Source organism: Vanellus vanellus (assembly GCF_965231255.1).
Source record: "Vanellus vanellus genome assembly, chromosome: 2".
In the NCBI taxonomy this organism is placed as follows: domain Eukaryota; kingdom Metazoa; phylum Chordata; class Aves; order Charadriiformes; family Charadriidae; genus Vanellus; species Vanellus vanellus.
In genome coordinates, this window is record NC_138906.1 from 135,205,600 (window position 1) to 135,230,229 (window position 24,630).

The following is a 24,630-nucleotide window of genomic DNA, read 5'->3' on the forward strand; positions in this document are numbered from 1 at the left end:
GCAGACATCGTTGGCCAAAGACCAGTCCTCAAACTTCCTTTTACTATACCTCATTTTTAAAGTGCTGATTCAGTATTTAGGGCACTGGTCCACGGAGCTGATATACATAATTTCAGGAGCAACTAAGCCTAAGAAAACAGTCCCATGCAGCAACTCAGTATCCAGCAGGGGAGCTACCTACCCGGTAGGTAGGATCTACATGCCCAGGTAGGGTGATGCTCTGTGCTCTGTGGCCAGGCAACTTGGCTGGCTCCAGAAGAGGTAAGAATATGCCTCTTCTCTGTTTCTCTGAGCTTGGTCTTGCAAACAGCACTGTAAAGAAGCATTCCCTAACATCAAAGAAATATGTGCTCAGAATGACAGGGCTGTGAAGAAAAAGAAGAGGAGGAATGGTCTGTGCGTTCTCCCCCATGCACTAAGCAGAACAGTGATAGTCTTTTCCTCAGTCTGTCATATACAATACATATGCAGGAAGAAGCAACCATATACAAAATTAACATGAAAGTTCAATGCAGCAGAAGCTGTCAAAGTGCACAGAAGCTGTAGTTTATCCCAGGGACACTACCACTTTGCGTGACATGCTTGTAGAACTATCACACCATCCGAATTCCTCAAAACCAAGCAAGAAACTGCTTTAATTACTTTGTTTCTATTCTTTAGCTTGTCATTGTTTTGTATATTCTTTGTTCCTATACTTCACAAGTGTTTTTAATTTTTTTTTAATAAAGGTTTTTCAAGCTCTCTAGATTGTGGTGAGACACATTTTAAGGAATGCTATATAATAAGCAAATAACTTCTGAATCCTCCAAAAAACCAAGGGTTTAGTTTTGTGATCTCTTAAACACTACTTTCCTTACTAAAACATCAAAAGCTGCTGTTCAGTTTCTAGTGGTTTTATTTCTTGGCTGAAAACACTTAGATTAGGTAAGACTGCAAGATACCATTTCTGCTTTGTCACTTACAGACTTTCTATAACTGAAAATACTGCAGGACAGCTAAACTTCAGGAAAGACTCTCTTCAACTCCAATCGAAGAAAAAATAACTTATACTAAAACAAACCCACATTCAATGGCAACAAGGCAAGCTGGATGACCCCGTGGTCAGAACCGATCTCTTCTTTTATTGTTCAATTGCTCTAATTTGAACAGCCACGGTTCTAATTTTTTTTGCGTGGTTTAAGCCAACTGCACGCTCAGGGATGTGAGGGAGTACGGTTCTAGCATTGGCTACAGATATGAGCAGTATGCACATGTTTCATCCTCAGCTCTGCCAATACTTCTCAAACCTGACCCGCTGTTTCAAGGCTTGGCCTCTTCTGGGTAGCATGCCAGTTCTACTGAACCGTGCCAAATGGTGTGCTGACAAACACGCAACCTAAATCAGTTAGCAAACAGCCCCTGAAAGCATCAGCACTTCCCTCCCCAGAGTCAGTCTGTAAAGCTCTTAGATAAAAGAAGCCATATAAAATGCAACGTTCACCATTTTTAGCTTTTCTGTAATGTATATTGTTTGAATTGAAAGGTCCTCATGTGCCTTTGTTGCAAAATCGCTCAAAGCTCCAAGTTGTGAAGCTTTAAATACATAGTATACAACTGGTAAATTCTGAGTCACAAACCAGTTTTTTTCCTTTATTATAATTTCTGGTAGTAATTTAGAAACCTTTGTTAAATAAAGTTTTCTAACATGGCTGGACCCAGGGTTGACAGCTTTTTTAAAAGCTCTGCCTCATGAGAGGCCATCAAGCTTCCTAGTACCAAAGTCGCATGGATTTTACTTGAATAATGAAAATCCAGAGAGGACTCCAAAGCTGTCTCACCAGAGTGAGATGAAAAAAAAGTTTGAAATTCTTATCTATATTGTGAAATGAACTGCAGTATATAGATACCCAACCTGCCAGAGACCTAAGCTGATAACTTCACATGATTCAGCTCAGCATCACACAGACTTTATCAGCTCGTGTCAAGACGCAGTGTAATGGCAACGGCCCAATGCTGTTAACAATCTAGCAAGTATTGCATTGACTAGCTTGAGTGAAGGAAGAGTCAATAACATCCATACCTCATCCACTCTCACGCTGGACTGCATTTTATCTACTTAACTACCCCTAAGAGGGGAGCAGACTTGTCCCGTACTTCCTAACTTGGCAAAGGAAGAGACTTACAACCTTACCCTGGGGTTACACGCTGCCTTAGATGCCTCACCCTCTGCTGTGCTAAAAGTTTGGCATTTGCAATTCTGTAGCCTGCCTTCCACTTGCAGTTCTGTAACCCTTCACCTAAGCCCCCTGGCCAGTGTTTTCCAGAGTTTCTCTGGCTGTAATTTTCCCTTGTTGTTCTCATCATGCTGTTATTCTCAAGGCCTTTCACCTGCAAATACCAATACGTTGACAGCGTTGTATCTATACTGTACTGTTGAAGCCCTTCTCTCCTCTGCCCTTTTCCTATGCCTTGACAGTAGCTTTTGGTATACACTACAGACCCCAATAACATGCATACACAAAGCTCAATTAGCAGCCAGCGTTCAGCCCTGATGCAGCACTACCATAAACAGGAACAAGCAACAGAGAGCTTGAGCAGGTCCTGATGAAAACCATAGAACCACCACGGGAAAGTGTTATATGGAACTTGCTGCATGGGAAAGGTCACCCAGAGGAAGATGCCCATCTGGGAGACTCTACCACTTCCCTTCCAAGCTGGCCACTGGGAAAACTCCCCTTTCTCTTTTTTTTCCTCTCATTTGTCCACTTTCCTTTTTTTTGTGAAAATAACTTTCACCTTCAGTATCAATTTACACCATCAGCTACAGACCTTGTAAATGGATCTTTGCATCTTGCCTGTAAACCTGTCTCAACATCCTCTGTGCAACACACTGCCCATATAAATATGCTATACTGCACGTGAGAGCATAGTTCTTCACGTGCTTAAATCAACCTGAGCTGCCCTTAACTTCCAAACACACATTCCTGCCCCCTCTCCAGTGAGGGCACAAGCTTCTGTGTGACTAGGTGAGGAAGTATTTAAGGACAGTTGTAAGTCTAGGAGTAACTTCTCCCCTCCTCTCTGCGCTTCCCCTCGACAAAATTGATTCGATTCCGAGCAGCTCAACTCCCAGTGCTGGAGCCAGGAAACTTGCAGGGACACAAAGGAAGGAGGAGGAATCACTACCACCTCAACATAAATCATCTTAGCCTGACATGGAAGCTAGCCCTCAACTCTGCATACAAATAGCAGCTCTTAGACCACATTTCCATGAGTTGCTGAAAAGGATCTTTTGTGCCACTTGAAGCACTAGACTTAACTGGTCTAGAGATATGCCCTGGGATGAACTTAATGCTTTTTTTTTTTTTTCTTCAAGTCACTCATGTTGCCAGAATTGGAGTTCCCTAACACAATCTCCTAATCTTAATCTGTATTTTAACCTATTTGAAAAGCACATTTTTTTTAAGCAGAGATCAATAAAGGGAATTTAGTCGCAGTATAAAAGACAAAAACAGCTTCCAACTTATTTAGCATATTTTGTATCTGTTTTCACAACAGATAATAAATCCAGTCAAAACCTGATGGAAATTAAAAATATTGATTATAGCATGTTACGCAAATTATTTTTCAAATCTTATTTTCAAACAGTCTACATGGTCTGCATTTAATTGGGGGTCTAACAACACTTCCATTCTACTACTGAACTGCTAAAAATCAGCAAAAAAATGCTAAACACAACATGTCAGTAAATTACGTTAGAAGGTAATAAACGTAACATATCATACGACAGGAACATAATACAGTACCACAGCATGTGCTTCACATTTGGGACTTCGCTCGCTATTCTAAGAGACCCAGAATCCGGGCTTCTCTCCTGTGAGGGCGGGTAGGAGGTGCACAGCGATCCCGCCTGGCAGAGGAGCGGGATCCTGTGCATCACAGAGCCAGCGACCCGCGCTGCGGCCAGCCGGAGCTGGGGCAGGCTGCGCCGTGCTGCAGGGCCCGTGGCCAGCGCAGCTCGCAGGACAGGGCTGTGCTGCACAAACCCCTTCGGCTGCAGGACAGACTCGCTGCAAGAGAGGGGCCCGCAGGCAGCTCCCCGTCGGTACCACCTGCGTGGCTTTACCTTTATCTAACAGCGCAGCAAGAAGTTCTCAGGTGAACATGGTTTCTGTTTTGACTATAGCAATGGCAAGGTTGTTTCCTTCTAAGAAAATCCTGTAAGAGCGTGAATGACCAAAAAGGGGAGGATCTCTGCTGCAGCCAAGGTCTGCACGGCACAATGCACGTGGGTCTCAGTCCTGTTCGGTGCCATACCTCACAGAGTCTACGTGCCTTCCTTACTGGGGTCATAACGGACCAGCACCTCCCAACGCAAAACAAGGCAATGAACAATTATTTCCAACACAGGAGTGTTGGAAACAGTATTATATGGCATCATTCTTCTGTTTCCTCTTTACTCCGGTATGCGAGTGTGAGCTGCTGTATTCACGGAGGGTATGTGTTTATGCAGGTGGACTACTTAATTTTAGTTATTTATCAATTTCCTAACCACAGTATTATTAGCCACCTTGTGTGGACAACTGCACTCAAATAGGCACAGCGAAGCAGGCAAGCAGAGATTTGGGCCTTCTGTCCCACCATGCCTGACTGTTCTGTGATCAGAAAAATCAAATGTCCTGGGCTACCTAATTTGTCCAGAGAAATAAAGCTCATGTATCATTTCACCCTAACATGGAAACATGGTTCCCATGAAAGATAGTTCCCAAAGAAGCGAACTTAAAGACTGCACGAGACGTACTAATCATTTTATATGAAAAGAAAACTTAAAAGTTAGCAACTGGTAAGTGTTTTGGGGTTCTGCTTCACCAATGTATTTCAGTAAGTAAGTTCAGATTCCAGAATTCACCATTTATGTTTTTTACTAGCTTTTTACTAGCTTTTACCAGCTTTTTTGTATGTGAGTCAAACTAATCTCATTATAAAAGCAGTTCAAATAAATGTAGGATTTCTAAGTGTTAACAAAACTAATTTCAGGCACCATAGTTAGCTTTTTAAACCATGACATATGTAAGCGGAGACTCAGGTCAGCAGTGACTAGAAATACAACACAAGCAATACAATAATCAGGCACTGTTCTGTAGAGTAATGAAAGAGTTTTCTTCCAAGTTATTTTTGTTTGGTTTGTTTGTTTTTGTCTTTTACAGTTCTAGGTATTGTTGCTATTAAAAGACAAAAAATCAGAATGAAACATTAAAACCCTGAAGTTATCATAATTTAAACATCTGGGAAAAATTAAAATATTAAGTCAACTGAAATATTTTCCTTAGACAATTCTGAAATGCTGCATTTTCATTTCAGACGCCTAAATTTTTAAACAATGCTGTAAATTCAAATTCTAATAAAAGAGTAATTTTGAACCAAAACACTTCTTCATAATCCCTTTCTTTTTGATAATTATGAGATGCATAAAAATTAACAGCAAATCCATTAAGCAAACCTTTATAAGAAAGGCAACATTTTTCATTGACAAAACATGCTATTAGAAATCCCTGACCTCTTTTAGATGTTTCTTATTTTACAGATTATACTTGGTATCACTTTTGGAGCTCCAAAAGACCTAATCTAATATAGCTCCTCTGCGGAAAAATAAGGAAAAATGGGAAGAAAACCCATCTCAGAGAAAGAAGTTCTTAGGATTGCAAATTAATACATATGTTATCTTAAGTTTCTCTCAGACTGTTGCATTAGATACAAATTACATTTAATTCAGGATGAGCTAGAACAGTTTTTCCTATCTGTACTAAAATTGTACAAATACCAAAGATGAAAATGTTTCAAAAACTTAGAATATATTGAAGAATAAAATAGTTGGTGGTCAGTTAAGAAAACTGCTCCGCACACTTAATTTATTTTTTTTTTAATCTTTAAGAAACGATAGTTTAAAAAACAAAATTTTGAATACTGTTTTCGCAACAATTACTCAAACTTACTACTGTAAAGACAGCATTGATGGAGGGCTCTGAATACAGGTTTCTAAACTGTGAAATAAAGGATATTTCCCAACCAAACACTGAAGATAAAGGAACTGAGATAGTTGACGAGGCAAAATGGTTAAAAAAATGGAAACCTGAGAATGGTTTCAAGCCAGTTTTCAAAATACAGCCCTACAAGTTTTATATCCAATTTCTAAAAAAAAGAGTGCTTCATTTTCAATGATACAGATTCTAACCACATGACACAACAGCAAAGAAAAGCAAAACCTCTCTCTGAAGTTAATGCTCTGCCTCCTCACTGCCATGGCTGTAGATTGTAACTCCAGTATGCACATTAAAAAAATAGAAACAGTTGGTTTACATGTCTTTATTCCTTTTGACGTGCTTAGGGCACCTGTCTTCTTTTAGAAGGAGATTATGCATGTTTCTAAATAAGGCTGCAGAGACTCGCCTTAGTAAAAATCTTAGTTTTATTTTACTCTAAAATAACCTAGGAAGTTTATAAAGATTTAGAACACACTGATAACCAAAGAATAAAAACCACCAAATAATAGAAAAAGTACAAACCTCTGATTGTACATGCCCCGGAAATTATAATTTGCTCTATAATTGGGAATTGGCTTTGGATCTAATGGCCTGTAGATGGCAGGCTCTCCTCTTTTCATAGCCAGACCATTCAGCTCCACTGTTGGAGTTATACTGCCTGAAAAAAACCAAAGAATACATGTAAGGCACTTAAACCACAAATACTGCAAAACACACAAGCAGGACTGAGATGAGCAGCATAGAGCGAGCTGCATGATATTTTTTTGCTCTTAAATTAAAAAAGAAGCAACTACAATGACATTTTAGTTTCTCTAAAACACTGGAATATAGATGCCAACTTAATCACAAGCAATAAAAAAGAACACTTAAACATTTATCTCTATGCAGTTTCAGTAGATTAATCTTCACATATGAATGAGAAAGTCAGTCCCTGTAATCAAGCTGGTTATTCATCTTTCCAAAGTGCTTATAATACATCACGACACTTTCTGAGACTATAAAGATAAAAGAATAATGTCTCTTCCCACTGAATCCATAAAATAAAGCCACAAATAGAGCAAAGAGGCATTGAAACAAGCAAGCAGTAAGAGGCATTACTGCAGTCATTTGGTAATCTTACAAGAAGTTAAAAAAATATTTTATTTGCAAGACTTAAAAACTTAAGACTATGACTAAAAGCAAATGATCTAACGGGAATGACCTAACAAACTGAAAACACAACTACTGGAAATCAGTGTCACTACAGCCATCTACTGGTGACAGGATACAAAAATAGAAAGCAGCCAGCACTTGCCCACTTGCACCGTCTCCAAAATGCCAAATAAAAAGGTACACTGTGACTTCATTTATATTTTTTTAAAATAAAATGTTCAGCTACAGTATTCCCCACTTGTGCTGCTGTAAGAAAATCCTAAATGAGCTAAATGTACATTCCAATAAAAAGGAGTTAATATTTTCTCAAAATATTTTCATAAGAGGTTAAATAAGTCCAGCCTTAAAACAGCTATGATGACTCTGCTAGTCTGTCATTGAGGCTTTATATGCCAATTGATGAAAATTTTTATGCGATCCTTATTCAAAAACTTCCAGCAATGACAATTTTAATATTTTCCAGAGCAAAGAATGACTGTGAATTCAACTATATACTATAAATGGAAAATGTAATTTTGATGAGAAGATACCTGTGCATATGCAATACACCTTTCTCAGAGCCAAATTACTGTGTTGTGATACATTTTTTTTAATGAATTCTCTTAAAGCCTGTTTCTTTTGTTATCAGCTTTTCCCTTTAAGAATATGCTCAAAGCCACATAGTGGGTAATACTCTCCAGTGTCAAAAATCAAACCCAGAATCCCTTTTTATAGAAGTCACAGTGACTCTGAAGGACACAGGGTGAAAGCAGCATCCTGGGTCTGAAGAAGTAATATATTGATCTCCAAAGGAGCAAGAGAATACTATCGCACCACTCTCAAACAATCATTAATGGGTAATGCTCAGGATAATACTCACAGCTCTAAAGGAAACCTACTCCTGCTTTTTCTCCAATTAAGAGAAGATTAACTGCAAAACTATACCATTTTAAGAAACTGACTGAAGAAGGCTTTTTTTAAAGAGGGGGGGCAGAGTGAAACAAAAAGAGAAAGGAAAAGGGGGGAAAGGGAGGAAAAAAGAAGTGCAAAAAAGAAAAACAAAGGAAAAGATAGCTTTTTTTCCTCACTGTTTGCTTTCTTTTATATTAGTTGGAAATCAAGTTAGGATTTTTTTTTTTAATTTCACAGAATCACAGAATTTTCAGAGTTGGAAGGGACCTCTAGAGATCATCTAGTCCAACTCCCCTGCTAAAGCAGGATTGCCCAGAGCACATTACTCAGGACTGCATCCAGGAGGGTCTGGAAAATCTCCAGAGAAGGGGACTCCACAACCTCCCTGGGCAGCCTCTGCCAGTGCTCTGTCACCATCACCGTAAAGAAGTGTTTCCGTGTATTTGAACGGAACTTCCTGTGTTCTAACTTGTCCCCATTGCCCCTCGTCCTGTCACTGGGAACCATTGAAAAGAGCCTGGCTCCATCCTCCTTCAACCCACCCTTTAGATACTTGTAAGCATTAATAAGGTCTCCCCTCAGCCTTCTCTTCTCCAGGCTAAAGAGTCGCAGCTCTCTCAGCCTTTCCTCATAAGGGAGATGCTCCAAGCTCTTAATCATCTTAGTTGCCCTATTTTATTGAACAAGACAGAACAGATCACTAAACACATGGCTAAGATGTATACCTGAAAAGGTGTTGCATGCACAGAAAGCAACTCACAGGTAACACCTCAGAAATGAAGGATGCAAGACACCATATACGTTCTTTCTATTATTCAAACAACAGTTTCTAAAGCCATCTGAAAGCTTTTCAAAAGCATGAAGGAAAACTCACGATGCAGGAAATTACCTGTCAAAGTTCTCATGCCAAATCCTGACCTTTTATTAATACCACAGATGCAATTTCACAGGATTGGACCAGATAAAATTTCCAATTTCATTGGAAAATTATCTAAAATAACTCAAGGAGAAATGCTTTATTATGGTAATGATGGTCAATTCAATCTCGTTTTGTTCTGTCTGTCTGCTGTTGATCACATACAATCACTTTGTATACATACATCTGAGCCTTATCTAAATAATATATTCACTTCCAGTTCAACCATTTCAGGCACATTAAAAATTCTCCTGTGCAAACTCACTACAGGTTCTTCATTACACTATCGTACCTATAAGACAACTATGTGGAGTCTCATCCTCCAACTTAACATATATCTTGTTAAATTTATTTATTAGTGGTACAATACTCCCACGCTTCAAAAAGATCATAGATTTAACAGAGGAAAATGTCATACCTGGATTATTGTTAACATTATTTTTGGGCGGTCTAGGCGTTGGTTTGGGAAGGGTAGTTTCATTCAATGCTTTGCTAGCAGCAGCATGTTGGGCCTTTTTAATACTGCTTCCTTCAGCTTCCCAGGTCTGTTCTCCGAGAGTCAGCTGCACTGTGAACATCTTCAAAGACAAAGAACAGGTAAACACTGGCAAGATTATCACTGTGGATTAGAGCAATCCGTATAAAAACTTCCAGGGCTGAAGGGAAACCATGCTCTCTTTTCATTATATTCAACTCCCAGATAACTCATCTGATTCTTACAGAGATCACTGAGTCTTTATCAGTGGACAACATTTGGCCTTTCAAACGACAAAGTAAAATAGTGTAATGTTAATGTCAACTGTCAAAGAACAGAATAATATTTAAACCAAGTAATAATAACTGCAAACTGATCCTCTGCTCTTGGGAGACTGTGTACAGGTCAGTTAAGACCACATTTCTTCACACATTTGAACACGGCTAGTCACGTGTAGAAAACAGGTAAAGAATGCTACTAAAAAAAAAGTAATTTTGTAATAATTCTGAATGGATATAAATGACTGTACACTCCTCAAGGCAGCGAAGAATTTGGCCCAAATAGTTTTATCCAGTGAAAGAATTTCTCACAAAACTTGATTTCTGAAAATAATCTGTGTTGTTAGGGCACAGTCATAACTCAAACATGTTCAAAAATATAAAGTAAGAAAGAAAAGAAGTATTATCTTTTTGAATGAAACTGCAGGTCTTTAATGTGGACTCTATAGTGAATACAGGAACTCTAAAAATTCAAAGTTCAGAAACGGAATACTGATAAAAACCATATATATTTCAAAATCTGCAATAAAGGACTATTTCAAGCAGTATCTATGCTGTGCAAGTGGTGAAGATAAAATTCAATGCATGTTTAAGATATTAGATATAGTCATCTTCTGTGTGATACATACATGTTCTGTTTAAATTTGAGCATCTAAGAACAAGAGAAGAAAGGGCAAGAACTCAACATCTTTTCCACATCCATTCCATACAAATAAGGCAGGATTTAATAGTCAGATACATATAGTAAACTAAGATATACCTACCTCAGAAAACCGACTAACTTACTTGAGGTAACATAAAGAAATCTGCATATTAGTGTGAGCAGTACAGTAAAATCTTCATTTTGATATTTATTTTTCAATATATATAATAATATAATATATAATAATATAATTTCTAAAATCATTTAAACTTGCTGGATCTAGGACCAAGTTTCTAGAGATGCGCGTGATGGGCAACCTTTAAATTTGCCTTTACATATATTTTCATTTAGCATGTACTTGCAAACAAGCATCTGAAAACAAGTATGTATGTGCCTCCCAATTCAGCCCTATACACACACGCACACAGTACAGATGAACTGAATGCTATAAATACCTACTTGTGTCTTAATTACAAGCTTGAGTTTTGGCCCACTGTAATTTTCAGAAGCACACTGCAAGTCCCCGTATCACAGTTCCTATCACCATGTTGTTTTTTCCACAGCAGTCATGACAATTTCCTCACAGACAAGGCGGAAGAGAGAAATAGTCTCTTAATTTTGCACTCTGTCAAACCCTGTCCTCACCTGAAAGCTAAGCTGGGTATTAGAGCTAAACACCCATAATTATATAAATTATCTATAAACATACATCTTTATTACTAAAAGAACTGAAATTTGATTTCTGGATCTGGAGTTCATATATTTTATATTTTGACAGAAAGTATGGGTGTAATATTTTTGTAGTAGGAGAATAAGCTTGAATTTTAATAAAAATATGATGAACAATGGCCGCTTATCTACCTATAACTCTCCTCTTAGTGTTTAGAGTAATAAACAGGAATTCAAGATAATAAAGGGCTTGCTCAGTAAATTTCTATAGCTAGAGCTCTAACCTTCTCACGTAGCCCATCTGACAAAAAAACTCACACAACAGTAGGTGGGAATTTAATTAAAGGAATAAAACTACCTAAAATCAATATCTGGAGCAGCCAATGAAGTATTCAAGTTCTGCAAGACCAGAGCTGACAGTTCTGCTATGGACTGAGAGGCATTTCTCACCAATTTTCTGAGAAAGTTTGTATTCCTTACATCCAACCTAATTTACCTGATGGCTAGAGAACGGAAATGCAAAAGCCACTGTGCTTTGTGCTTGTCTTCACTCCGCTGTGCTCATAAGGTCAGTCCCCCTTAGCTCTGGCAATTCTTTCCTCCTCACTTTTCCTGCATGTAGCTCTTCCTCTCCTCCTTCCCAGCCTTTTGAAGTGCTACGTCCCTTACCCTTTTCCTTCTTCTCTCTACCGCCATCCATTTCCTTTTGCCACTGTTGCTTTTAAATTTGACTCCTGAGATATCATTGACATAGAAGCACAGATGATCAATCTGACTAATGTACTTGAAAATGTCATTAATGCTAACAAAGACTTTCTGATTTTTCTTATGAAGAAGAATCCACCTGGAGGGCAGACTCCTAGAAACCCTAACTGCACTGTCAGGCAGCACCACTTCTCTCATAGTGCCACTGTTTCTAGTTTCCCATTTCACCCCAATTGTCAAAATTTACTTTCCAGAGACAACTAGAAAAAAAGGATATAAAAATTTACTAGCATTTGTGGTCACGACACAGACAGCTGTCTTGTAGAACATGTCTCTGAAAAGCATGAAAACCACGAGTGGACAGGAACAGATTATGTGTAGGAGGAAAGTAATGTGAGACGCTCCTTAAATGGCAAACAGCAGCAGCAGCATTACACCCTTCAGGTCATGCTTACTAGGACAAACTCGGCTCTGTTCCACATGTTCTATCAGGTATATCATCATATTACCAGCAAGACATTATACTCAACTGCTACCACAGTCATAATGATTTCTACGTCTCTGCTTTTCGTAGGTCAAAGTTACACAAGTCTGCATAATCTTATTAATAACACCCTTGTTCTTCATCCCCTTCCCTCCTCTGTTTTTCTCATTTGCTGCCCAGGCCGCAATCAGACTTAATATTCTTCTGAGTCTACAGAGCACATATCTTTTTTTGACCACTATGAGTGAAATTAAAAATAATAGGAGGCAAACTAAAAAACAAAAAAATTAAGAAAACCATTGAAAATCTGGCTTTCAAAAGTGCAGCTAATGCAGGCTCAAGTCATTTCAATGATACTAGTTCCTTTAAAAGTAGTAACAAATATATGTGAACTATTTCTTATCCTGCTAAAATTTAAAGTATAGCATCAATGTAATGTAACTCAAATTTCTTTTCAGCTGAGGAATACGAACAGCCAAACGCACAGCCTTTGGAAGCACTTCTTATTTCACAATAATGGAAAAAGGTAACAAAATAAATATACAACACAACAGTGAGAAGTTACAGGAAGCGCAAAAGTTTAACATGCCGCAAACTAAAACCAGTGTATCCTGTGGTGCCAAACGCCTCCAGGAAGGGGAAGAGCACATCAATTTCCATTCCCAATGAGGGATCCTAAAAGCTTGCCGATTCTCAGCATCCCTGCACCTGCTGACATCCTTTACACCGGCATAAAGGATTCACGAACACCAGCCAAACCAGAAAGTCAGTGATCTGCATCAACTCTGAGCTAGTTGACAACTTAATGTGCAACTGAGAAACAAGGGGCAACGGCAGAGAGACAGTCCACAACTCACTGAAACTGTTACTAACCTGCAGTGTGACCCCGCTGTCTTACGCAGTTTTGCGACTCTAGAAATACTGAGTGCAAAGTAGCTAGTAATTGCACAACTGTCTCTCTGAGAGTTTTTCAGGTATTTTTCTCCTCCCCCAGGTTGGCCTTAGCTAGGGAGGAAATTCAAAATTGTGTCTCATGAGAATATCCCTCTGTGTTCCCCATCATCCGAAAGCATCCTAATTCGTACTTATGAAATTAAGTTGGATATCCAAACTGACGTGCGAACTGACCAGAATTAACTGTCAGTTCACTAGAAACTTTAATACTATAATCATATTTGGAGTCGTAATATTGCGATAAATCTTAAAGTTGAACAGAATTTAAAGGAAAGAACAGTAATAGTTTGTGCCCTATAATGCGGGATGCAAAGATATGGTATCAATGCCATCAATTTAGGGACACAGAATCACAGCAATAAGCACTTTAAAAAAATGACACAAACTAGCTTTGTTTTCATCTGCACTGCCATGAAACAAATGCAGAGGTAGTTATCAGGGGCACGCTGACTGGGGAGAAGGATTCATGCAGCGTAAAAAGCAAATGCTCCATAATGATTAAGAAAGGGTGGTGATACCCTGGGAAGACCTTCATAAGGTCTTTATAGAGACCAACAAATATAAACTCAAAGGTGGAAGTCAAAGTAAGGTACAAAATGACCTACAGGGCATCAACAGAAATACAAACATACCTTCTGAAAGCATAAAAACAAAAAAAAAGAAAGCAAAAAAGAGTAAGAAGCCCCTTACACTAGAAATGTGGCTGTGTTTGACAAGCGCACTCGTCCAGACCATGACATTATCTGTTCAGCATTTACGGTATGGCTCATCACCTGGAACTGTGACCTTACCTTGGCATGAGCAGGCCCTCTTTCATTCAGAAGCTTATACTGGGGTTGAATTCTATTGAAACGGGCTAACTCATTTACCAGACACATTGGAGTTTTCTCTTTGGGGTTTGCCATGTTATCTTGGAGAGGAGCTGTAAATAAAGAGTCTGTAAAGTTTTTGTGGAGAAATGTATTCTTCACAACTTCGCAAAGCTTTGCAAAAGCAGCAGCATGCTTAGAAAAGAAAATACTTTGGCTAAAAAATAATTTTTGCACATATGCTAAATATGATGTTTAAATACCATTTACATATTAATCATATGAGAATATGCATTTTACAATAGCCATTTTGATTACATGCAATTTAAAAAAACACAACTATTTCTTTCCAAAATGTCTCTATAAAAGATGACAGTGTGGAAGGACATATACATATGCTACATTTTCTACATCACCAAAGTTTACTGTCAGATGTATACTGGTTCCAGGAATTGACTACTCTTTCAGAATGGTTTCTCAACACTTTGAAGCAGAAGTGGATAGCATAAGAGTTGCAAGATAAATATAGCAGATGAAATCCTGTGTTCCTCACTTGCTTCTCCCTGCTTCTTCCCAGTGTTTTAGAGTTTTCTCACAATAATGAAGTCACTCTCAGAGCACTCCCAGAGAACACCTTTCCTCCCCCTTTGAAGATTTTGTTCTGCTTTTCTTAGACTACTTACTTCATGTATACTGCCTTACTATTTTTTAACTTTTTCAACTTATTTGTATTTAGCCCTAACACTGTCATTTCTCGCTAAATTTTTGAGGATAACGTTTCTGTATTTTACTCCTAGTTCAGCATAGGAACTTCACCATTAATTAGGCTACAAAGGAAACACCAAATACTGCCAAGCAGTCTGAAGACATTCTGTTCTAGGGAAGAGAAATACACTTGGAGACCTTCCTGCACCACTAAAACTTCTCTATAAAAGATATGCTCAGAATTTGACAAAACAGACATGTTCTTTTCTGAGCTTTTATATCATTGATCAACACTTCATTGTAAGTCTGAGCTCAGCTAAAGAAAAGTTAGTAAACTATTTAGTCAAAATATTTTTCTAAGGGATTTTTTTATTTTATTTTAATCCTCTTTAAGACTTAACTTTTTTTTTTTTTTTATTAACAAGTCATCAAAAAGATTCATTTGAACACCAAAGAAAATATACCTGGACCAACTTACCTGGTGAGTTGCTAGAAGGCGCAGGATCCACAAGGCCGGCAGTAGGACTGCTACAGCTGGCAGCCGATTCTGAAATGGATCCGTTCATTGAGGACGGCAGACCCAGTGTATTTGTAGTTGTAACTGGTAGGGGTAGCACCATAGGGGACATGGTAGGTCCAGACAGGTTTGCTGTAGTCTGCATCTTAACTTGTGCCATTGCCTATCACTGCAATAAACAAATTATGAAGAGGGCACTTTGCATTTTGAACATCAAATCACAGTAGTGATATTAACAACACTTCTTTTTTGCTCCTGGATCTGGGTCTCAAAAGTATCCTCAAAAGTCATGCCTCTGTACACATTACTTCCAAACTGATGCACAGAGAAACACAGCTCACAGCCAAAGAACATCACCGGAGTAGAACGCGCATGCCCTGACTCCAGGCTCTGTTGCTCAACTCTGGGGGAACCCTGCCTGAAATACAGCAGGAAGAATGATTATTCTAGAATAAAAGTCCATATAATTATTCTCTGAATAAGATTAGTACCTTCCAATTTCTCCAAGAGAGGATGTCTTTGCAACAAACTGTCATAGCAACCTTTTGCCATAGTTTTTCCAGTAAAGTGCACACAAAATACCAAATAAGGCCACAATCCCTATTTTTTCTGCCTGTTACCAAACTAGAAAAGAGAAAAAATAAGAAAACAACCAATCAACTAACAACAGCCAAAGAAGCAAGTTCTGAAAAATCACTGCTTACCCAGTCAACAGGTGGAGCACTTCAATCCTCATACAAATTACTAGCACAGGTACCAGGATTTCCTAAACTAGCTTTTAATGCAGCGCCTAAAGCATTTACCTGGAATATGCCAGGTACTAATTATCTCTCTCCATGTGCCCAAATGAGCTTCTTTATTACCAATACCTATTCTCTGGCTAAGTCTACACTCGTAAACAAATCAGGGCCAGGGCACGGCTCCTTCATACTGTTCACTGAGAGTATGCTCCTTGGCAAAATTTTGGCTGCTGACAAAAAACTCTTGCAAAAACCACATGGGAGCAGTTCAGAGACCAGCAGGCACCCCAGGCAATCCACTCAAATAAGGGAGGAGGCAGTCATTCTCAGTCCTCCAGGGAAAAGTCTTGGGCTTCTCCTTTTGGCATCAGGAGCAAACAGGATGATGTATTTTATTCAGTAGCATGGACGTAGACTGTATTTTTTAGGGTTCATACACATGACATGATCTGCACAGAGCAGATAGAGAGCCAAACCCCGCAGCAGCCAACAGACAGCCTGGGGACCTGGGACCTCTCCCAGAAGCAGCTCTGGTCCCTCTGGCTAAGGCAGGGGAGGAGAGGAGCCCAGCTCTCCTCCGTCATTGGCAGCACCCTTACCACTAAGCTCTTTGCTACTTCTGCCGGGGTAATTCTCTCTTCCTAAGCAAAAATCCCATCCACCACAAGAAAAACTTTCTAACTAAGGTCTTATTGAAACCAGTACAACTACATAAAAGATTTTCATTACATCAGTATTTTTGCCTCCCTTCAAATCCATTAAAAAATATCCAAGTATCTCTACTCAGAGGGACAGTATTGTTGGATTAAGATTGCAAATCACTCAATGCACCATGGAGTACAACTACTTTAACACAGTTGCACTAGTATAACGAAAATAATAAAACCTATTACTGTGACTCTGTGCTTTCGAGAAGAGATTCAGACTGGAATGCCATTTTTATTACTGAGGAAAGACAGATGACTGACTTAAATCTTTGGAAAGGCAAAAGTAAAAAAATTAAAAATGAAGCTGAGATGCAATCGCTTGCCCTTTTCCTAAATATCGTAAGTAAAATGCTAACAGTAGCAGATTTTAAAAATACATGTGCAGTTAGATGAGATATATTCAAATAATTCATGTGTTCAAAAATATGGACTAAATTCAGACTGTAAAAATCCTACTGTTACTTAACAGTAAATGTCATACAATACAGCAGTATTGTTAGAAGTGTCTAACTTAAAGACTGAGAATGTGTATAACTATAGAATTCTTTGGTATACTATGTGTTTAATTCTGATTTTAAATATAGTATAGATCACAATGAATTAAAAAAGTTTCTTAGTTGTAAACATCAAAGTCAATGATGGCAGAACCAGGCCGTATTTATTATATATCTTTAAAATGAAACCAACATAATATGAAATATCATCACAGTAATTAAAGTTTAGCAAAGTTCTTAAGAGTATTTACAGCATTTTAGCTTATAACCATGAGTACAAGAAAGTTGTCACTCATATAATACTGTATGAGATACTACTGAACACCTATTCTCAGGCCCCGTCAGTTGTGAATTATCCTTCCAGCTTCCAGTGTTTTGAAAGTTTATTCTTCTTTTCAAGAAAGCAGAAATTACTAATAACTAAATAGAAACATGTGTTTTATGAAATATATTTATAGCTCCTATAGTATTGCTGGGATATTTTGTAGGATTGATCCTTTTCTATTGAGGATAAAAAAATCAGTTTAATAATAGTAGCAAGGAACTGTAAAAATGAACAAGATAAAGATATTCTCCACCCTACAGTAAAGTACGTAGGAATTAAACTGTGAAATCAGAATAAAATCATAACATATTAGGTGTTGGGGTTTGCTTGTTTTATTAGTTTTCTCGTGTATCTAAAGCTGAAGAGCTCCTACAAGAAATTATAACTATTTTGTAAATTAATCTGCATAAACAAAGATGCCCAGAAGGTAAATATAATTGCAGGGACTAACTCTTTAAGTACATCTGATATGAAGATAATCAATTAGTAATCCACTCTAAAAATCCATTAATAGAAAGATAACACAGAGAATATAGTTTTTATGGTGCTGTCACGTCATTTTCACATTACCAAGCAAATAATCTTTAATGTCATCACAAAAAAGGGGACAAAACCTATATGCTACATCTTTTCTTTACATACATACCAGTTTCATACTATTTTATAATCAGTGTCACAAAAAACATTTTGTGGCCTTCCAGCCACCAGCACAACCCTGTTTGCTACTACACAACAAAACGGAGGACTTGGGGGGGGGGAAAACGTTCACTAAGATGGTCAGAGATTAAATATAATCAAAATAATTTTAAGTCTTCTACATGGGTATTTTTGAAAATTCTGGCATACATAAAAGAGAGCGTTTACTTAGGACATTACAAATACAATTAGAAAAGCCCAAACACCTCATTTCAGATAGCTAACCCAACTCACATCTCGGAAAGCGCTACACCCAAGTGCCTCCAGAGGAGTTTCCCTGCATGCCAGGCAGTGGTTACCGACGCTTGGAGCTCTCTGAGAAAGCTGGACTGCACAGCTGCGGCTGCCAGCTCTGTGTCTTTATCGAGCCGCCAGCTGCCGCGCCGAGACATCACAGCAATGATACCTCTTACGGTCTTAATCACATACATGTCTACCCAGTCGAAGTTCGCAAGTCGCAGTGCTGCCATTTTTGTGAAGTTCTATTCCAGAGCTCATGGTGCCTTCTGAAATGCTGCAATGCTTTTTCCTCTCTTACTCGAACCTGCACAGCTGTATTAGAAATGCTATGGCAGGCATTTAAAGGGATGTAAATATACTATAATTGCATTTTACTTCCTTTCTGCTTTTGAAAGCACTTTGTACATAGGCAATTACACAGGTTTCATTAAACGGTATTAACTTTCTTGTTAAACTATGTATAAGCTGTAAATTTTCCTCTCACACTAAAAATAACTAAACCAAAACAAACTCGCATTAAAAGAACAAAACAAAACTGCCTCACATTTTAAAGTGAAAATATTGCTGTTGAATATTCAATTCATTTTTCTTGTAAGTTAGGAAACACAACATTAATTTAGTTATATCTACAGATGCAGAATATTTTTAACAACTGTTAATACACTTATGTCATGCTAAAAAGCACCACACAACATAAAGAATTACTTATATTTTTTTCTAATTATTATCATTTCTTGTACTTTTCTGGAACATAAATACTTTATATCCTTAGTTCTTATGACGTAATACATGAACTAAATGCTCAGGTGAAATGATTCTTAGAATATGTCACTCTAATTGAATAAAGAAAGACAAAGTAAATAAGACAACACACAAGGCAGACAACACAAACAGTGAGTTTTCAAGTTAAACACATTAAACGCACTGCCACAAGGTGGAAAAAATTAAAAAGCAATACTTGACTTGAAACACAAGTTGTATGAAAAACTAACAGTCAGAGAAACTAATGACCTGAACAGCTGAAACGGAAGACCGGACTTCATCTGTGCAGAAAGTGAAAATGCATATATGTAGTAGGGTGCCACCACACTTTCACACTGCTCCATCATACAACCCAACATACCAAATCTGATCTGTGTACAAACATGTAACACAGGGCATGTACTAAGTATTTGTGTAGTGCTTTACAAGTGTAACAACTGAGGGTCAGATACTGCCGAGTAAGAAAAATTACTTGACGTATCTTGTAGCTCATATACCCAATACTTCTGCTTATACATTCTAATCTGTACCTAGGTTTCACAGCACCATCACGTTATTGACTCCAGGTCCTTTTTTGCAGAACAGCTACCCAGCAAGTTCTAGCCTGTGCTCTGTTCGCAAATCTGACTGTTCTGCAGCGGAGGCTTTTTTCTTGTCTTCCTTTAATTCACTTATAAGAAAAAAGAAAGAAAGCAAAAAGACAATCGTTTCAATTTTTCAAGATCACATTGAATTCTACTTCTGGTTCTAAAATTTTTGCAGTCTCCTCTAAGCATGCTTTACAGCATCTACAAATTTAATAAGTGTACTGTTTCATCCACATCATTAATGAAAATATTGAAACGTACAGGAACAGCGTTACAATAAACTGGGGGCAGTGCCTAAGCAGGCAGCATCTCAAGGTTTTTTTCCAGACCAACCCTTGCTTTGGTTAGCAGCTTGTTAATGAGATTCTTCTGTAAAAGTCCCAAGTCACAGAACCCTAATAGAGTTAACAACTTCCTAGGTATGGAGGATTTGGTTTTAGTTTTAGCCTTAAAATTCCATTAAACTCTCCATACTCCTTCTATTCTCCTGATATTACTTCACTTGCTCAGTTACACAAAAGCATACAAAACTGCCAAAAAGTAAAATGTATTTCTTGTGTGCTGTTTCTCACATTTACGGTAAATATTTATACATATATGTACTTTAATATGAAAAATACTACGGAAGTCCTAAGCTTTATGTAATTTCTTTTTACTGTGTTGTATCTAGCAGCTTCTTTGGGGATGACAGAAAACACACAGCTCTGCATTACCTTCAGAGCAAGCTCTTAATTTAATCTTTACTGTTCTATAAAAATCAAATAATGAGATAGCCATTCAGGAGCAGTTTAGCAAGAGCATGACTTAAACCAACAGTCAGCAGATGGTTATCTAAAATTACTATCGAATTTTACCTTATTTATACATTTTACACAGGCAAAATTGACAAAACTATGCATGAAATCGCACAGGGTCTATACCTGTGTGTGTATACATATATTACATATTACTGCTGGTCTCTACTGTTTGTCCTCCCCATCACTTTGTCGCTTTTTGCCTTACTAGGGTCGGTTTGCTAACAGCCAAACCGATCTAACGACTTGCTGCCACAGCAGGAGACAATCCCATGTCCTCTCTCCCCTACAGCAAAAAGCTAATACCTTTCCCTCCATTTACCTCACTGAACCAGCTCAGGCACGGGTGAGGAGGAAGATCAGAGGATCGTCCCCGTCTGTACAGGGAGGGCCATAAACTCCTGACCCGGAGTGGGTGTAAGGAATCAGCCCTTTCAACTCCTGCTAATCAGCTTAGCTTCGCTGCCGAACTGTCCACCGAAGTTCAGCTCCTTCACACAAACCCCACGATCCCACGTGCAACAATTTCATTTTCAGAAACCTGCAGCCTGTTTTGGAGGGGTTTTTTGGTTTTGTTCTACAGAGCCTTACACTAGAGAATCTTCATTTCAGTGGAAATCTGGACACAGCCACTGGCTAATTAACAACTAAGTAATACATGAAACCAAGTGAAGTTAGGCCTTAAAAACATTTTACTTTCCTGAAGTATAAGGGGGGGAAATAATTATTAACTCTTTTATTTTGGTTACTTTGATAAAATAAATTACAACCAAAGACAAAAACACACACAAAAAGGCAGGTGAATTGAGGCAGAATATTAGGGACTAAGTCAAAATCCAAGGAGCTGCAAGGCCTACAAAAAGGATTGCTCAGCGCTACACCCATGCCCTGAGGACTGACTAAACACTAGCTTCTTATAAGCAGCATCCTCTGCTCTGGGACTGGGGCAGAAGACTGTTGCAGATAAAGCCCGGGACGGCGAGGTAGGGCCAGGAGGCTCCAGTGAACGCCAGGTCAGAACATTCAATCCCATCGCACTTTCAGAAAACACAAAAGTTGTTTTCGTAAGGATATTATCATGCACGGAGGAATATCCTCAGGAAATTCCTATATAAGATCAGTAAGAAGCTTTCTGAGGAGAGGCAGGAAGGTATTTTTGGAAAAAAAAACAACAAGTAGGAAATTGAACAGATTAAAAATCCGCACTCATAATACTTTTCAGCCACTTCTTCAAACAGCAGCCAGCTCAACTTCCCTTTTGAATTACTACACATGACAAGCACATTAAAACAACAACAAAAAAAGGCCTGAAGACTCAGAAGACTGAGCTGGAAACTGCTTCATCTTGCAGGCTTCTTTCATCATGAAACTATATCTGTTCCCCAATTTCCAGTGCTATGTTGATCCAAGATGCTACATGAAGCATACGAGTCTATAAATCAATGACCACATTACCATTACTTGGGAATACATATTATTTACATCTGTCACCGATTCAATCCTTCTCTAACAACTCTCTTTACAATAGCTTTGTGTAATTTTGAAAAGAAAGGAAAAATTCCAAACAAAACCAAACCAGACAAATAAGGTAACTAATTACAGAATTGAGATTTTCTCAATCAACAAAATGGCCAAAGGTGGGGATTTTTGTTGCCATTTAATTATGATGTGTTAGCAAGGGGGCTAGAATGAAAGAAGTTTACCCTGCAATTGAGATAAGATTCATACAACTTGAAATACATACTATATGTCACAGAGCAAACAAATATAATAAGCAAACGTTTTGGATGTAGTAAATTGCTGAAGCCACTACAGCAAAAGACAAATAACTAATATGAAAGACGTGATCTACAAGGCCATCTACATGCACAGTGGATCTTACACCAGAACAGTTACCCACACCATACAGTACTGTTGTACAGTGAAATATGAGGATTCAGGTAAGGTTTAAAAACATCTGTAATTTAAGTTTCCAAATATAAGCAAGGTGACTAAACTGCCACTGGAGTCAAAGCAAATACAGTATGGAACTCAGTAGTCCACCCACGGTTTACCAGTGCCATTTGAGATGTCCTAAGATATCACATCTGGATACCTGCATATTCCATCAGCTGCTGCTTCAACATGCACAAGTTCTCCCTTGGAAGACCCATGCCACACCTGACACTGCGTGTGGCAGATGGTTCGGCTAAACCCCAACATGAAAAGGCAATGAAATGGCAATAGTGTATGTGCATAAACAAATGTGTTACACCACTACTCAATACAGCCAGTGGACCCAGGGAGTTATTCAAGGTGATCAACAAGCAGATTTCTACCTTAGAATTAGCTAAGCCACTCAGCTGAGCAGCAGCTGAAGTCTAGACAGGATAACTTAGTGTCTCAAACAGCACTAGATGCCAAAATATAGGCAACTGAGGCCTACCCAAAGTCTACTGCCAAACCTGTCATCGACAAACAAGCAATCATGGACCTTATTGAAACTAGCAGACACAATTAAGAAGCAAATAAACTCTCTTGCAGAGAGGTTTGCCACGTAATGTATTTGCCTAAGACAGGTCTTTTTGTAAGGGATGGAAAACGCAGGCGTTAGGACACTGACTATAATTGTGCACATTTTCATGTGCAAGAGCCTAAAAACTTTTAACAAGAGAAACTTAACAGAAAGCGGAGCATATTGACAGGCAGGAATGCAACTCTTCCCTTGCTTCCCTGGCAACAGCCAGGCTGATGTGAAAAAGCTGAGAAAGGAGCAACTCGGGCCACGGTGTATCTTACTGCGTACAGCAAAACTGAACAACCCCAGCCTGTACACATGGCTAATTTTCTCTTCTAACAGAGAAATTATAGTCAGGTCCTGTATATACCGGACAGCCACTTGAATTCTCAAGTGGAAACTTCACAGGCAGACATGAAACAGATCCCAAGGAGAAAAACTTTATTAATATTCATCTTGAGCCACGATGGAAAAAAGGATTGTTATTTGCACAAAACAACCTCACAGATACCACAAACCACTGAAGGAAAGGCTAAAACAAAACAAAAAAAAAAAAAACCAAACATCTGGAAATCCCTTAGAGAAGGCAGCCTGCAACCACAGCAAACACTTTGTGGGGACAGCTGCTTGGCATCAGGGCAGTTCAAGTAGCTTAATTACAAAATTCCTGTTTGAAATGACAAGTGAGATCAATCAGATTATCAACTCCAAGGTTTCAATGTCAGAAGAAAACGAAAAGATAAGGAAAGTCCATCTGTTGCATCAGAAACTGAGCCAGTTGGGCATCTCAATGCTTTTCAAACTGTTTATAACCCAAAGCCCAAGGGGAAAGATTAGGTTGTTTCATATAAATGTCCAGCATTTCACAAAGATAAACTCATCAGAAAGTTTATTTGTCTCAATTTATTGTTGCTGTCCAGAAAGCAGAGATGATGATCAAAAAACCATGGAAATTTCCAACAGCCAAAATGAACTAACCCAGTTCTCACGCTGCCACAAACTTTATGCCCAGAGAAGATATCGAACCAGCCAGCCAGAATATTGCTTCAGACACAGTCATCTGTTTGACCCAGCCAGGATACCCTGAATTATTACAGAGAAGAAAATGTGAATCAAGAAGATGGGGTGCATCAAGAAGAGTGTGGCCAGCAGGTTGAGGGAGGTTACCCTCCCTCTCTACTCTGCCCTGGTGAGGCTGCATCTGGAGTGCTGTGTCCAGTTCTGGGCTCCCCAGTTCAAGAAGAACAGGGAACTGCTGGAGAGGGTCAAGCAAAGGGCTACAAAGTTGATTAGGGGACTGGAACACCTCTCTTATGAGGAAAGACTGAGGGACTTGGGTCTTTTTAGTCTAGAGAAAAGAAGATTGAGGGGGGATCTTATTAATTCTTATCGATACTTAAAGGGAGGGTGCCAGGGGGATGAGAACAGTCTTTTTTCAGTAGTGCCCAGTGATAGGACAAGAGGTAACAGGCACAAACTTGAACATAGGAAGTTGCATCTTAACATTGAGGGTGGCAGAGCACTGCAACAGGCTGCCCAGAGAGGTTGTGGACTCTCTCACACTGGAGAT

At 38.6% G+C, this 24,630-nt stretch overlaps 1 protein-coding gene across 3 annotated transcripts in view; it reads right to left on the minus strand.

The window, feature by feature from the left end:
* STAU2 (staufen double-stranded RNA binding protein 2) overlaps nt 1-24,630 on the minus strand; it is a 172,991-nt gene that overhangs the window by 137,989 nt on the left and 10,372 nt on the right. For all 3 annotated transcript variants that reach the window (XM_082479190.1, XM_082479188.1, XM_082479189.1), the window contains exons 2-5: nt 15,180-15,387; nt 13,979-14,109; nt 9,398-9,557; nt 6,543-6,678 (exon numbers count right to left, since the gene is read on the minus strand). In XM_082479190.1, coding sequence (XP_082335316.1) covers nt 6,543-6,678; nt 9,398-9,557; nt 13,979-14,109; nt 15,180-15,378 — 626 coding nt within the window. In that variant the 5' untranslated portion in view covers nt 15,379-15,387. The remainder of the gene's footprint in view (nt 1-6,542; nt 6,679-9,397; nt 9,558-13,978; nt 14,110-15,179; nt 15,388-24,630) is intronic.